This window comes from Diadema antillarum, unplaced genomic scaffold (genome assembly GCF_040938485.1).
Source record: "Diadema antillarum isolate AM-2024a unplaced genomic scaffold, OU_Dant_1.0 seq00001527_RagTag, whole genome shotgun sequence".
NCBI lineage: Eukaryota > Metazoa > Echinodermata > Echinoidea > Diadematoida > Diadematidae > Diadema > Diadema antillarum.
The window spans coordinates 204,073-221,411 of record NW_027272259.1 but is presented as its reverse complement, the minus strand read 5'-3'; the positions used below and the strand labels follow the sequence as shown (position 1 = coordinate 221,411).

The window sequence follows — 17,339 nt, the reverse complement described above, 5'->3', positions numbered from 1 at the left end:
TTGTATCAACTTGAGAACTTTATCACTATACATGAAGCTAAAAATCTTCACTTATCCTCCATCCTAAATCCCCTGAGAAAGCATCAATATCAAAAAAAAAAAAAAGTGGTGTACACACACACGGACATACACACAAATTTCACTGAAAGGAGCTGCTATTGTACACAAGCAGTAAAATATCCTTTCAACCACTGCGTAGCTATATCCACTGCACAATGGAAAAAAAAAGATAGAATTGATAGAACTCCAGGGAACACATCACAGGCAATTCGGGAATCATGGTGCATCATTCGCAGCCAGCCAAAACGGTGCGCGAGCAGAGCAGAATGATTTTTTTTTCCTTACTGCCCCATTAGGCATGGCTCGTTCCCTCTATTCCGAATGCAAAAATGAACACATACTTTACTGCAAATACTTGACTCATTTCTGTTTAATGTGAATGTCCAACCAACTCATGGTTACCAGGTATTTGCATCTTTGTCATTATTGCTAGAACGGGGTTGATGTTACAAACAAAATAATGTGAGGGATAAAAATGAAAGCAACAATGATGTCCAAGGTGAACATGTGAGGATTCATTAATGGGCAGGGCTTTACTACTTCATATTTCCTATATTACTGACCCATTAAAGACGAGTCTCGAGTATATTAGGGCAGGTGTATATTGGAAATGCGTGTTGTAGCAAAATCAGCCCACCCTCAATGGTTAAGGGCAGCACAAATCGGCTTTACCGTATTTGGGTAAAAATAATTAAATCCAATACTTGGGCTATTATTTGTGACCCGCTACAACAAAAGGATGTGAAAGTCGGGAGAGGTTGACTTTCTAAAAACGATGTGACATTATTCCCTTACTCTTCCGCTTAAATTGCATACATGACACGACTCATAAAAGTACTCGGTTGCGAAGATATTAATGATTTTATGAGATTATGTTTAGTGGTCTCTGAAATCAGCGTTTTGAGAAAACAACCGTCAAAGTGTTCCTTCCGACGCAATCATAATCAAGGGGAGGTAAGACAGTTTTCACCCCTTGACAATAGAAGGGATGCTTCTAGCAACCTCCGCAATGTTCACTCAAGCTTATAGCGCAAGCGGTCTATGCACAACCAATCAGTAACCAGGATGCCACACACTGACTAATAAGATCTCTCCCTTGTTGCTAGGGGTTGAGTCTATCTGAGGGCTAAATCCAAATCTTCGGACAGGTTTCTGCTCCGCTGAAAGTCAGAAAATCATGGCCCAGAAAAATGCTAATTTCCTGCCTTTCCTTTGGTCATTTAGCTTCAAAATTTTGGCAGATGATAAACGAAACAATAGACTACAAAATTATGCCAAAAATAGAAATTCTACGGTTATAACTGATTTTGATGATCTGACTTCAAACTCGATTTTCTTGGCTCAGCAATGAGCGACTTTCGGATTTGTTTGTCGCGGCGGGTCACATTTGCATTCAATTTTCCTGTGACTTTAAAACTTCTCACAGTTTTACCTCTTACATGTTCTACTTTTGACACATTTACCTAGTCTTACCAGCTTGTCCATTTATTTGCTTAATCATGCAGTATCCAAAAACACAAAGAAAGGCTGCTAAGGGTGACTTTGTTAGGTGTGAACAGGTTTAAACCATGAGACTTATTAGAGAAATGTTGTCTCACAACATAGGATTAGAAACCAGGATGTGAAGTGGGGGGGGGGGAGGAAGAACACATAGTAAGCTGTCCCATCATTCACGTTCACTGCCCTTGTCAAAACCGCAAATAGTGGGAACATAGTCGATGTAAATTTGAAAAGCTCTTGTGTTTCTGATGAATGGAGTTTTGCGGAGGAGGCACAAGAGGAGGAGGAGGAGGAGGAGGAGAAGTAAAGTGAGTGAGTCTGGCCACATCGAGGGCTACATGTTAAGTGATAGGCACTTGGGAATAATAGCTGATCCCTACGCTAACATAGCAGACATCGAAGGACAACAACAGAGCGGAGTGCTAGCACACAATCAGAACATCACATCACATCTAAGTTTCCACCTTTGCTTCCTGTGAAACAAGACATTTTGAAGTGTGTGAATGCCTAGTTTAGGTAAGGAAATGTTTCATGGGCTGGGAAGGGGGGGGGGGGGAGGGTGGGTTGAGCAAATTTGTTTACAGTCAAAATTTTACATAGATTTTTCTTTTTTCCTGTACGAGGGGTATAAAATAAAACAAACATACCGAACATCGTGGAAGAGTGCTACGCTCTACCCTACGGCCAGAAATGTGAAAGCCTGGCCACAGCCCCCAAATGGCGACAGTCCAGGATAAAAAGCTTTCTTCATGGTGTGTCCTCGTAATTGCCACTCTCGAGAGAAGATACAACTCAAAGTGAAGAAGGTGGGTAAACAATGTCTCCCCCCACCGTAACTCCGATCCTCTGCACCTATTCCTGAGAGAATCCCACCTACCTTGCACCCCTCAATTAGCTTGTCATTTTCACAATCCCCTCAAACTCTTGAGTGGGAATAACGTTCGAGCACAGACAGGCTGACAGCCTTTAACCCTTCCTTCCCCGACTGGCGCGCACGCTGGAGCCCTTTCTTTGCCAAAATGGCTCAGTCATCTTGAAACTAATTGTCACTGAACAGAGATTACTGTAAAACATGATATATTCGCGGCATGAATTTTTCGCGAATTGGAGCCGAAGGGCTTTTTTGCGGCATGAAATTTTTACAAACTGCCACTGGCATTCAATGCATATAGTGTAGACAAGAACTTTCGCGTGCATTTTAATTTCGCAAATCTTAGCGCTCACGAAATTCGTGAAAGTACAATACACGCGAACATTCCTCATTTCACAGTGCCTATTAATCTTCCTGATCATAGTATTGTGACATCACGTACTGAGCCACATTGCTACACCTTACCTCTTTATGTGCCATGGTATAAACCCCCTGTGTGCCACATTATTCTGAGACACCAACGTTGTCATGCTTTAGGAAAACACTGTTATTCAAATCCATGTAATTTTCATAGACTAGATTTCTGTTTAGCTGTACCTGCAGGGAGCAAAGTTGTAGAGAAAATGCCAAGCTTTGCTTTGATGTAAATTGTAAGACAAATCTATTATTGGTTTTCTTTCAAATGACCAGGAACTACATTATTGTAAAAAGGCATGACTTTTGCACACAAAATAGTGACAGAAACTTAGAATTTACACACAAATTCAGCAGGGAACACCTCTTGCTAGTCAATCACCATATAAAATGCAAGCTATAAGTGAGAGGAACGAAATCGCAAGAAACGCCTTCATTGTACTGTGGCATTTGACAATTTATCGATAGGTTTGGGGGGGGGGGGGAGTTGTACGCTTGAGCAGAATATGTGAAGTTGGCATGCTGTCGACTGAGTCGGGCATGGAAACATGGCACATAAAGAGCTAATTGCTTGCTTACTCTGCAAACTAGGTCAAGCTTAGATAGATTATTCTAGTGATGATAGAAAGGTTTGCAAATTAAGCAGGATGTCTCTGAACACAAAGGGTTAAAACACCTTTAAAAAGAGCTAATGTAATGAAGGCCTTCGGGTCTACTGTCAATGTAACCATCAGCCCTGACAGCCCTCTCTGTATCAAAAGTCAACTTGGTCATGACCCAATACAAAAAACATTTTGATTTCGATCTCCCAGAAGTGATTTAGCCTCGAGGAAGTGAGGCAGTTTACCCCTGAGTTACTGACTTTATAGAAAGTGTCGCTTGCGTGTGCTAAGGGGATGAGGACAGGAAGATTCCCGTGTTGTAATGATCTTCCTCCTCCTGTCACATGACTGCATAAAGTCACATGACTGTAAAGAGTCACATGACAGCTGGAGTCACATGACTTCCAAAGGGTACACAGTCCCCCATTTGCAACAGGCTTTCACCACACAACACAAAATATTTTCTCCATCACCCCCCCCCCCCCCTAATACTTGTGACCATGCACTACAAAAAACAAAACAAAACAAAACACAAGGGAATCGAAACTGGTCGATATTCCAATACAGCTGGTAGTACATGATCTGTGGTTGACCAGATTTGGGTACCTTTGGAGAGAGCAATGATATTTTTCACTGATTTCATTACCCTGAGCTGCACACATTGTTTAAAGGTATAGTTTATCACTGGGAGCAGAGATTAAAAAAATGTTCGAGTTATCACATTTGATGCAAATGTTTAGGTCAGTTGTATCACAAAGCATCCTACCATATAAAAAATTTGCAATAAAGCCTATAAAAAATATAACAAGATATCACTACTTTTCTCAATAAACCATAACTGTTTATGGTTTAACAATTTTATCATAACTTGTTCATATTTTGTATATTTAACGATACTTTACATTGATATTCTGATTTGAAAACATCTGTACATTGGTTGTTTCCATCTCTGACTCACATTTTAGAACTATTTTGAAGCACTAAAGCTGGAATTTCGTTTTACCTGCAAATGGTAAATAATGCCTTTAACTGGGAGCAAGCTTTTTCCTTTGTCACTCTACCATTCCATCTCATTTGGAAAGGATGGATTTTTCTGATTACTTCGAAATGCTTCTTAAATCTTTATTGGCTCAACACCTCTCTTCTACAAAATATGCAAAGTCTAGTTTTCACTTTATTACAGTATATGCCATACATTTAGTGAGCCTAATATTTCGTGAATCAGTATTTCCTGACAATTTCACAAGTGGTTCAATTCCCGATTGTAGAATACAGTAAGGAATGGAGGAATGTACGTGTACTTGTGCACATCACACTTGTGTCAGGATAAGAGTTGATATTTTCACATGTTCTTAACTGTGCAAACAGCACCCAACTCGCAAACTTCACGAAAATAAAAACCCAGTGAAAAATATGCCATACAGAGTACAGTACATTTTCTAGATTTTTTTCTTTTTCCTGCAAATTTCACTATCACACAGAAATGCTACAACAGTGTTAATGAACTCTTTAACCCATTCTATGCCAATGAGTCGAATGTCTACAAAGTTAAATGATACACACAAACCTATGGACAGGGAATAAATGTAAAAAATACATATTAGGGGGATTCACAAGTACACCAGTTAGCAAGTTACAAGTCTCGATATTTGCATCGCGATCGCAATCTCGCAGTTTTTGCATGTGTGGACACAAAAATCCCACAAGTCAGCATGATCAGCATCGCGATGCTGATCCCAAGAAATCTTGCGCTTATTTCTAAATTAGCGTGCTAATTTGCCCCGCGATGACTGTGTGAACGTTGGACCAAATAATCTTGAGATTTTACATGTATGTCCCATCATTCAAAGCACACATCTCAACAGTGTGTACATCACACCACTGTGACGCGCAAGAACAATAGATTCATCGATTTATCGATCGGCAAGTAAAGGGCCATTTCTGTCCCTGTGAAGCTGGCAAAAATCTCGAAATTTTTATCGTAATCGTTATCCCGCTATTTCTGCCCATGTGCATGCTGGCAAAAAATCTCGAGATATGGATTGCGATCGTTATTCCGCTATTTTGTACGTGTGAATGCGGCTAATGTTTCTCTCAGAGTCTGACAAAAAAGTATGAGTAACATTTGTCTTCTTTTTTTTTTTTTTGCTGAAGCATGATGTTTTTTTGTGGATGTTTTTCATCTCTTGGTGTTCTATGTTTCCCATCCATGAGACATGAGAAAATGTGAAATGAAAATTGTGCAAAAAAAAAAATCTTGTAAAGACTTCTTAAAAAACAGTCTGCAGTAATATCAACACATGAAAACAATCACAAATAGACTATCACTCATGAAAATGTCACTTTTCTCTTTATCTCAATGATAAAAAAAAAAATCATTATGGAGTCATACAAAATTGCGAAAGTTCCATAGTCCCCTTGCTCTGAAGGCAGCTGCAAAGGGTGCCACAAACCCAATTTCACGAGGCATTTACCACACTCATTACGCACCAGACATGCTGGCCGCCCATCAGTCATTCTTCCGACACATTTCATCTAACATTCCTCCAGACGGCAGTCATTAGGTCGAACGGAAAGTGGGTTATACTGGCTCTTGCCTTCTTGTTGAGCACATTCCTTGTTTGCCTCAATTCATTTTTAATATCCGATTTGCCGTTTTTAGAATGAACTCTCTTGTGTGGGTATATACTAGAGGGGCCCCAGCCATGGCACTGTGTTTGTCATTCCAAAAAGTATGACCTGTTGCACACCCACCCGTATTCTATGCCTATCATGCTGTGAGATTTGTAGTTTTCACTATATATATATTACTTTGAAAAACACTCCATGTTCTTCACCAAATTGCAGAGTTTCAAAACAGAATGATACAGTAGGAGTCATGAATTGTCCTATACAGTCATGTTTTTGCACACCCTGACACTGATAATTCAGACACCTCTTCAAGATTCTCGTTGTTGAATTAAAAAAAAAAAGATTGTTATTCTCAGTACAACAGGGGAACATATTCTCAAGTGACACAGGGTTATTTTTTCTTTTCTGTTTTTTTGCAAGACTCTGAGGTGTATTACCACATGATTTCATACACAATGTTGGGAGACATTATTCTTTAACCACGCAAAATTTTGTGACGTTTGCGAAAGGGATGAATAACCTTTACAACCTTTTAGTGTTTAAGATCATGATTGCAATCTTGCACTCCTTTCTATTTCATTACCCATGGCTGTTCTGTTTCATTCTTTTTCTCTATCTTTTTTCTCATAAATATATTTCCTGCTCATGTTCAATATGTATGAGCATGGTATCAAAATATCCAACATACATAGCACCGTGCAAGAACTCCCCTCCCCTCCAAAAATGCTTCATTTCGTTTTCTAAGTCAAAACCTATTCTAAGAGGACTGTAGGGAATGGAAGTATATAATTGACATGTCTGGTATGATTTTGTGAACAAGTGTGGCATGATTTACTTCTCTTCTATGATTCATAACTGCAACAACTACAAAAAAGCAAGCAAACAAGCAACAAAAGACCCTGCCCAGCCGTGTGTTTTAAAGCAGTAATGCCCACTGATGTAATGCTCAATAACACACTCTACAACAGGGGGTTCTTTTTTTGTTTTCTTGAATTCACAAACTTAAAGTCAAATAAGACTCCAATCAAATTCAAGTGCTCTTCTTGTTTATAGATAGCTAGATGTAGCTTGCAAGGGAATCTATTTGTTCTTTCATATCAGATTGCCTGCCATAAGCTTGTTGTGCTCGGCACGTACATAAAGTGTCATGTGATCATGATGAGATGACATCAGCAAAGATAACTCCAGGAAATACCTGCTGATGACTTTACCATATGATCAGCGATCTCCAAAAAAAAATAAAGAAAAAATAAAGAAAACAAAGAAAAAAAGAAAACCCCAAACATCTCACTTTGCTGACAATCATTGGTGAATCTATACACCTTGGCCAGATAAATGCCATTTCCTGATACCTTTTTCTTTCTTTCTTCTTTTTTCTTTCAACTTTTTCAATCAGAAAAACACTGCATGTAGGGGATCTGTACACCTGAAACATTGTACTAGTGATCTGGCACAGGGACGGGTGTCATTTATCTTCATCAGAGGTGAGTACTCGATGATTGAAAAAAAAACAACAAAGAGAAGACACAATCCCAAAAGGTAATTTACTAACGACAAATGAAAAGTGACTGACAGATGGACGATCCAGTTTGCTGTAGTGACAAAAAAAAGGGGGTGGCGTAACAGTTTTATTGCTTTTTTCAGTTCAGCTCATTTCATTCAACGTAAAAGACACCAACCCGTTGAGGACAGACTGATTTTGCTACAACACGCATTTCCCATCAAAAGACACCTGCCCGAGTACACTAGGGAACTCATCCGCAACAGGTTAGAATACAAAGACATGTGCAACTACAAATATAAAAAAACACATTTCATGTGAATGGGGATCACAAAAAAGAACTAGAAGTCTTATGATGCCTTAACCCCGGAAGTACAAAAATATCACATTAAGAAGGAAACAAAACACAAATGCAATAAATTAATCATTTTAAATTTGTTTGGGGGGAAGCAGAGTTATAGGGAAGATTGAGCTCTGTGCCAGTACACATTTGTTAGTTATTTTCATTCTTTTTTTAATGTTTTACCATGATTCACACCAGAATCTTGATTTCATTAATTCAGAGAAATGTCTGTCTTCTTTTCAAAAGTTATCAGAACAAACAACAGAGGATGGCATTGTTTCTTTATAATCCTCTGTAAATGTTCTCCGGAAGTTGTTCCAGAACTAATAGATCTCAAGCTATTCTTTATGGCAAAGCCAAGGGAATCATTCTGGATCACCACGTAAACTGTACAGCAGGAATGAATAACAACAACAAAGCAATCTAGGAGAAAACAGGTCATAAAAAAAAAGAAGAAAAAAAAAACTGAAGTCTTGGACCAATATTTCTCAAATGTTTGCAGAACATCTTCCCGGAGGAAAAACCAAAATCAGTCTACAATGACACAACAAAAGTGCATAAAAACAAATCTGGTAGATAAATGATAGATTTACAAGGAAATGTGGAACTTTCTAGAAGCATATAAAACCAACAAATTCAATGCGAAACCTTTCACAGCAGTACACCACCAAACAGAACAGGAAGAGTGTAGAATTTTTTTTTTACGGGAAGAATAAAGACCTAAATATGTCAGGGAAATGGATTGCCCATTACTAGGGCAAAACACTAGAGAATGATATGAGGACACAGAATCCACTGGAACTCACCATGCACAGGTGTCTGTTAACCCCCAAGTACTTCCCATTGCCACAGCCTGTGATAAAGTAAACAGACAAACAAAAAAAATAGAATCGGAGTCACCGATGGAAGGGTTAAGACAAAAAGTCTTGGTGACATCGATCACTTCATGTCTTTAATATGAAATTGAAAGCATCTCGGAGAGCCATGCAACATTGAGGGCAACTTATATATAACACACCTAAGGGGGGAAATATGATGAATTTGCGTGGCTCTAAGACAGTGCAAATCAATAGTCATCAAATTACAGGATATTCGAGAAATTGTTGGAGAGTAAGCGGGTCACATTGATCCCGACATCTCTCTGGATTGGATGTCCAAAAAATGGGACTCTCGATGGTGTCAGCGGTACAATGAAATGTATCTCAACTATGCCTTGGCAAGTAGTTCACATGGAAAAAACGTGGATACAGTGCAGTGAGAGTGGAGGGATAGAGGGAGACACACACACACACACACACACACACACACAATAACAACATACTATGTATGTGACATAGTGAAAATATTTATTAACTCTTTCAGTCTCATCCGCAGCATGTCCATGTAGAATGTCAACAGTATTCGAAGATAATGGTCCTCAGAGAGTGAACGAGGACAGGTATGTCAAACCTTGACATGCAATCATGGGAATTATCATCTATACAGGACGTTTTAGTGGAGCATTAAAAACGCGTATTGTTGTCCGCTCAAAATTTTACCGTTCAATATTAGAGCATATTGAACGAAACGCATAGGCCAACGTATTAATTCCCCATAGACTACCGTTGTTACTGGCCGTTCAAGATCACACCATATCCTCTCTCGTGTGTTGTGCGAGCGCTCGCTGAGTGCGCAAACGCTTGCAATAGTGCGCGTCATTTTGTTACAATTCACAAGCGCGCAAACATCTTGCTAGTTGCTTGTATGCTTCATACGCAGTTTTAGGGGCTTCCCCTTTTCAGGGCTGAGATGTGACTGCCAAGTCACCTTCAAAGACGAGTAGAAACCCAGTATGCTTGTGCAGTTTATGCCTTCTCTACTTGATTGTAGATGATAATAATCATATTGGATGTCATTAATTCATGGAATACCAGGGAATATTGCACTCGTTAGGGTCACTATTGTACTCATCTTCGATTCGTGCAATATTGGCCCTAATTCGTGCAATATTCCCTGGTATCCCATTCATAGCCATCCACTATAATATAAATATCATATGTGTAGAAAGTGTGTACACACACATACACATACACAAACAGACACACAAACACAAACACACACATACACATGAATACAGACTGACAAACAGGGTGATCTTGGTTCCATGACATTTGCTCCTGCAACAATTGCTCCCGTGAAATATCTGCACAATAAACCAAACATAAAGCCTACCCACAAACATAACCCTACTCCTAATCCTAATTCTCACATCAAACTACATGTAAACCTACATGTAAAACCCAATTACAACCCTAACCCTCACCCAAGTCCTTGGAGAAAATAAGACTGGAGCAATTGGCGCAGGAGTAAATGTTGTGTCACTGATATAAACAGAACAATGTACAGACAAGTAGGTATGCCAAGAGAACATGAGACAGAGAGACTCAAGGATGGAATGAAAAATGTATGGAAAAAGAGAGGCCAACTAGAAATAAAACAAAACAAAACAAAACAAGGAACAAAAAATGAAATAACTGCAAGCATACAATGGGAAAGCAGTGAGGAGGAGAAATTGACCTTCACTGGAATAGACACAGCAGTGTGTGCTGATACAGATGGTCTGCAAAGATAGGAATATGGAATATAGGCACAACAGAGGATAAAAAATATATACATATATACAAGAGAAAGAGATAATTGAAGAGATAGACAATATCATTAGTGAGAAGGGGAGTGAGAGACAGACAGAGAATGAGAGAGTGTGTGCGGAATGAGCAAATATAAACATATATTTATATATTTACATATCGTCAGCTAAGAACCAGAAGGGCACTATTGTGTTCCAAAATTTGAGCATAAATGAAAACAAAACAATCAATTTTCATGCGATAAAAACTGTATTCAATCAAAAGTGGGTAGATTTATGAGTATTGTTCCAAATATAGGATAAAATTAGCATCCTTGAGGTTTTAATTTTTAAATTTTACTGAAAATTAAAATGATTAAAAAATTGACACCATAATGTAGAAGAGATTGAGCTCTACAATATGATACCAATAACTCAATTACCCCCCCCCCCCCAAAAAAAAAAAAAAAAAAAAAAAAAAAAATTGCAATAAAGCCCTTCTGGTTCTCAGCCAATGATGTATATATCTTGATAGAGAGATATAGAGAGATATATGTACAGAGAGAGATAGATGTACAGAGAGATATAGAGAGATATATTTACAGAGAGAGATAGATGTACAGAGAGATATAGAGAGACAGACATACAGAGAGAGATAGATGTACAGAGAGATATAGAGAGATAGATGTACAGAGAGAGATAGATGTAGTGAGAGATATAGAGAGATATATGTACAGAGAGAGAGAGATGTACGGAGAGATATAGACAGATAGATGTACAGAGAGAGATAGAGAGATAGATGGAGGGAGAGATAGTGAGAGAGATACAGACAAAGAGATAAAAACAGAAAGAGAGACAGACAGAGATAGATGGAGAGAGAGAGAGAGGGAGAAACAAAGAGAGAGGGAGAGAAAGACAGAAAGACTGAGAGTGATACGGGCAAATACAAGAAAGGGAGGAGAGAGTCATATGAGGCATAGAAATGAAAGTGCAAGATAATCAAGGTCAAGAGTAGATTGAAGCAAAGAGAGAAAGAGATAAAAGAACAATGCTGTATACATGGAAATATCCTGTCCTCTGGCTATCACTGTATCCATTTTTCACAAGTTCACATAGCCCTTTCACTTTTCTCTCTCTCTCTCTCTCGTCTTCTCACAATTCAATTGACATCATTGTTCAATGTCAATCAACCACGGTCAATGGACAACACACGACCTCAACATTTGCCGTCTGTTTGGACACGCATTTAATATCTATTATTCTCTGAGAAAGAAGGAGGAGGAGCATGAAAACAGCACAGAGTGGATTCACCTCCTTCTGACTCTTATAACCAGTGATGCGGGAAATCTCGTTGCTATGGTAATGGATGTACTGGTAGAGGAGCGGCATCATACAGCATGTACAAAGGAATGACAAAATCTTGTCAATATCATTGTCAAAGTTGCATCTTTCATGATTTACTTTCTTTTCTTTCTTTCTTTCTTTTCACCTCATGGGGTTTATCAAGCCTAAATGCCTTGCAAAAAATATTGAGAAAGCTGTGTGATTACATACACCTGTATATACCAGTACACGAAATTGGTTGTTCAAATACAGAGCAAATCAAGGATTGATTATTGGGCAATCCCTTTTTCAGATCAGCTGAAATAGCTGTCATGATTGTATGAATTGTTAATAGACCAATTTTGCTGAAATCAGGCTTACATGACACTAACACATGTCTAATTTATACGATCTACAAAACAACCACGTGAATTAGATTATATGTCCACACAAGTCAACAAAAACAATTTTGCTGCCATTGACAACTGCAAACCACTTGTGAGGTGAATAATTGATTAACATTTTCATCCACAAAGTCCCCCCCCAAAAAAAAAAAACAAAAACAAAAACAAAAACAAAAACAGATAGACCTTTGTATGAGTAGATCTGATTGAGGTTTGATTCAACATCATGTCAACTGGGATTGCAGAAAATGTTTTTTTCCTTCCTCTTTCTCTCCCAAAGATCGTTGACTCACCAACATCTAGGACAATAGAGCCCGGCTGAAGCCGGTCCAGGAACTCAACCACCCTGGGCCAGGGCTTGTAGCGGGTGCCACTGAAGTGTTCGGCGATGCTGTCGTACACCGTGTGCACCTGGTCCGCTTCAAGCCTGGCCGCATCCTCCTCCGTCTTCGGATGGAGGACCTGAAGAGGGGGAAAGAAAAATAAAAACGATATTCATCAAAAGACTTCTTCCTTTGAATTAATGAATTCTTGAATCGAGCTGTTTTGACTGAAAGCAAACTGATAATTGTTCTACATTAATGTAAATAGGCACCCATTATTTAGTGTTTCAGTAAAAGTCGTGATAAAAACAAACATGGGCATACATATTCGGTCACTAGGTCTCTGCATTCAAATGCCTTTGACATATTTCAAACACAGTAATCCTTGCCAATATTGAGACATACATGTACACCAGAGTCAATTACAATGTATGGTGAAATTTTCATGCAGTGAAAAAAAAAAGGTTTTCTGGAGATCTGTTATTTGGGTTCAAACATTACTTATTTAGGGGAAAAATAGAATGCAATAAAATAATCACCTTTGGTGCACTGATTGCAGGTTTTGTTGGATCCCTCTGGCTATCACATTGTCTTGGGTAATCTAGGATTAATACAAAAATAGAAAAGAGCATAGAAAGAACACACATTCTCACAGACATCTTTTTAAAACATGAAACATTCTACTGTTATGCAACATTATTGGATTTGCATTTATTTGTCGAAGTTAAAAAAAATATCAGTAGTCCCCACTGAACTTGAAAATCTTTCTGTCCTTTGAAGCAGCAAAGTGGGAAACTACTTGTATCTTACTTTATCTAGAGCTGAAATCACGATTTAAGATATAGAGTGGTCATTCTTGCATCTGCATGACAAACTGTCCTTCACTGATGTGAATTAAGACTGAATTTTCAGTATTTGATTGTAGTTAGCCTAGTGGCCATGATAAAAATCATGTGCATGTGCATACAAACTCAGGTTGGACTCAAACTAATGACCTCTTGATTGCTGGCCAAGCCATCATATCTACTATTAAAGCACTTCAAGGGTCAAAATAAACTGTGAGTCACTTTCTGTGAAATTCCAAAAATAGCCCTGTTCTATGAAATTACCAAATGATATGAAATAAATCAAGTTGAGACTGCTACAAGCAAGTTAGAATAAGTCGAATGAAAGAAAATCAATTCAAATCAAAGCTTGTTGGTTGTACTCACTGCACTTGCACGGTTTGCCCCTCACGGCTCGGAATGTGAAAGAGGTGCGCTGCCCTCTATGTTGCAGAGTCAGCTTGCCTGGAGACGATGGATCTGGCACGACATCAGTTTTCTTTGGGGTGATCCTAAACGGGTTACCATGGAGGTATCAAATCTTTGAATAAACATTGCAAAATGTTGTGTTTTTTTTTTAAGGGAGGTCTGAAAATAAACAGATATCAAGTGCTTGAAAGCTGTTGTTACACAATGTCTACAACAAAATACAATGTAAAACCTTGCTTACACATATAAAAAATCTGAAATATTGCTAACATCGCCACAAAATTTCAAAAAAAAAATTGCCTGGAGACGATGGATCTGGCATGACATCAGTTTTCTTTGGGGGTGATCCTAAACAGGTTACCATGGAGGTAGCAAATCTTTGAATAAACATTGCAAAATGCTTTTTTTTTTTAAAGGAAGGTCTGAAAATAAACAGATATCAAGTGCTTGAAAGCTGTTGTTACACAATATTTACAACAAAATACAATGTAAAACCTTTCCTACACATATAAAAAAACTGAAATATTGCTAGCATTGCCACAAAATTTCAAAAAAATAGATGGTTTGTCAGAAAGTTGCTCATATTTCCATATGAAGATGACATCAGTTGTTACCATACATGGAAATGTAAACAAAGTGATGAGATCAAAGGGGAATGTAGTGAAAATTTGTGTGAACATCCATGGGAGATTTGTAAGGTGAAGACATCATAAGTCTCATCTAATTTGCATGTAACATGTTCAACTTTACAGGGTGTAAATAAGCACTTGCCACATTGCCCCAGGCAAGTAAAAATCAAAGTCGGGCAAGTGTTCTGGAAAAGTGCTTGCCCGAATTGGGCCAGGTTAAAGTTTCTAAGCCAGCCCTTTTTCACTTTTCCCCTTTTCCTCATCTCAAACCAATGACGTCAACCATAGAAGCCCAAAGATAAGGACTGTTTAGTGATACAATGCACTTTAATTTCATTTCAGCATTTTTTCCAAAACTTACATAAAGAAGCCCAAATGTAAGACAAAACTAATACTCAGTCGAACCAAGTTTGTTACTCCAGTATGTTTAAGCGTGTGAATTAATGTGTGCTGTTCATTCAAATGATTGTGTTTTATCAAGTCCTTGACTTACAAGTGATTTTCTATATTTTTTCTTACAAATATTTTTGGACTTTCTTTTTGGCTGCAAGTAGAATTCAAGTGTGGACCAGTGTTCTGCAACAATATGAAAATCTGTTAGCCCAACTGGGCAAGTGGTAAAAAAACAAGTAAATTTATGTAGCACTCTGCTTTTACAAATTCATGAAATTCTTCCGTCGAGATGTTTTCATTGCAACTGATTGACAAATTGCCCGACATCGACGTATATTAGCACTGAATTGATCAGTGTTTTAGAAGTAGCCATGATAAAAAATCATGGGCGTACATACTCGAGCAGGATTCGAACCTACGACCTCCTGATCTCCAGACAGGCGTCATCTCCATTAGACCACCGAGCTTTCACCCGACAGCAAGTGTTGGTTCTAATCCTTATAGCATGCAGCGTGTACTGCTTTGTTATTCAAATTCATGAAATTCTTCCGTCGAGATGTTTTCATTGCAACTGATTGACAAATTGCCCAACATCGACGTATATAAGCACTGAATTGATGACAAAAAAGAAAAATGTACGCCCATGAGTGCCACAATATTCTGCAACTGCAATGCACCAGCACATTTTGGAAAACAATCATTTTTTTTAAAGCCACGTAACATTTTATACAGGCTTTTTATGCTGTAAACGCAATGAGGAAAAGTGGTAGGGAACATTGTAAACTTTGCTCTGATGTAGCTTTTGTAGATTTTATGACAAAGCTATGACTATTTTTTTTTTTTGCAAATGGACAGTCTTCAGAACTATTCTGTTTGTGCATGGTTGTGTATTTGAGCAAGATACGTGAAGGTAACACGCTGTCGACTGAGTCCAGTGCGTGAACATGGCATGCAAAGAGTTAAGTGTAATGATGTTTCAGTTCCACATTAAGAATACAATTGATACATTACAGCTAATAGGAATGAAGAAAGTTGCAAAATTGCTTTTCATTGAAAATTAGCTTCAGGACATCCGCACCGAGTGGGTGTGACGCCTGCGAGCTGATGTACCAATCAGTCAGGATCAAAACAAGATTTGCATCACCCTCAGGTTAGAGAATTTGCTCAAACATGAAACCTTTGTGATGCATGGCACACTAATAACAATGAAGACTTAAAGACATTTTGAAACACTGTGGTGGCTTTCACATTGAAAAAAAAAAAGTTGTTGAGATTTACTGACAAAGTTGTATAATGACATTCTAATGGATATGATATTAAAGGGATCGTATAGTTTTGGTTGATACGGTACCTAACTTCAGGTTTCTATTTGCAATTTTAAAATTTTTTGGTGAGATAATAAGAAACCTTTAATGAAATATGAAAGAGCATGTAATTTTAAGAGGAATTCAACGTTTATTTGGTGAAAATTGATTTTGAAATGGCTGATATATCTAAAACAGAGCGATCTTTATAAAGGGTGGGACCCACCTTTTATTACGATTGCTTTGTTTTATTTTGCTTTTGTATGTCTCAGCCATTCCAAAACTGATTTTCATCCAATAAACTTTGAATTCCTCTTAGAATGGTATGCTCTGTACTATTTCATAAGTGTTTTCTTGGTATCTCACAAAAAATTAAAAGCCCAATCCTGATCTCCACCAATACTCTACTATCTCTTTAAATAAAGAAGAACATCATGCTGATGCCATAAAAAAAATAAAAATATGCACAAATATGCATTACATGTTACAAAACAGTTAAAGGGTGTGTACAGTTCTGGTCGAGGTGAAGATTTAGCTTTTAACGTTTTGTGAGATATTCAGAAACCACTCTATGAGATGTCAAAGAGCATGCAGTTCTAAGGGGTATCAAAAGTTTATTCGATGAAAATTGGTTTTGAAATGGCTGAGATATCAAAAAACAAGGTGAAACAAAGATATACTAATAAAGTTGGGGCATGTCGCCTTTTATTATTAGCACTTTTTTGGATATCTCAGCCATTTGAATACCAATTTTCATCAAATAAACGTTGAATCCTTCTTAAAATTACATGCTCTTTCATATTTCATAAGAGGCTTTTCATTATCTCACTTAGGAATGTTCAAAACATGAATCCCCACCTCAACCACTACTGTACAGTCCCTTTAATTCTAACCATAAAATCCACAGGAAAAGAAAAATAGTACATCGATGGTTAATTCTGTCAGTTACAGACCATCACTTTATTTTGAAGGGCTGAGCATTCAAATTTGGACTTCAATATTCTTCCCAGATTCATTAATTAATACACAATATCAGTAATATTGGTGACATGGTAGGATTATGCAGCTCACAGATTTTAACCTGGAAACCTTGTCAAACAAGCCTTTGGTACTCCTGCAGAAACAGTTCTATGCCCCCATCAAATATTGGAGGGGAGAGGTAAAGAAAAAAACATATGTACAA

General features: G+C 38.0%; 1 protein-coding gene and 1 non-coding gene across 2 annotated transcripts in view; both read right to left on the bottom strand.

The window, feature by feature from the left end:
- LOC139710382 (tRNA (carboxymethyluridine(34)-5-O)-methyltransferase ALKBH8-like) overlaps positions 1–17,339 on the bottom strand; it is a 53,613-nt gene that overhangs the window by 22,634 nt on the left and 13,640 nt on the right. The window contains exons 7-10 of the mRNA XM_071622296.1: positions 13,789–13,913; positions 13,117–13,178; positions 12,548–12,716; positions 8,729–8,775 (exon numbers count right to left, since the gene is read on the bottom strand). Coding sequence (XP_071478397.1) covers positions 8,729–8,775; positions 12,548–12,716; positions 13,117–13,178; positions 13,789–13,913 — 403 coding nt within the window. The remainder of the gene's footprint in view (positions 1–8,728; positions 8,776–12,547; positions 12,717–13,116; positions 13,179–13,788; positions 13,914–17,339) is intronic.
- On the bottom strand, positions 15,247–15,319 carry Trnas-gga (transfer RNA serine (anticodon GGA)). The gene has a single exon. It is a non-coding gene; the product is annotated as a tRNA-Ser (tRNA).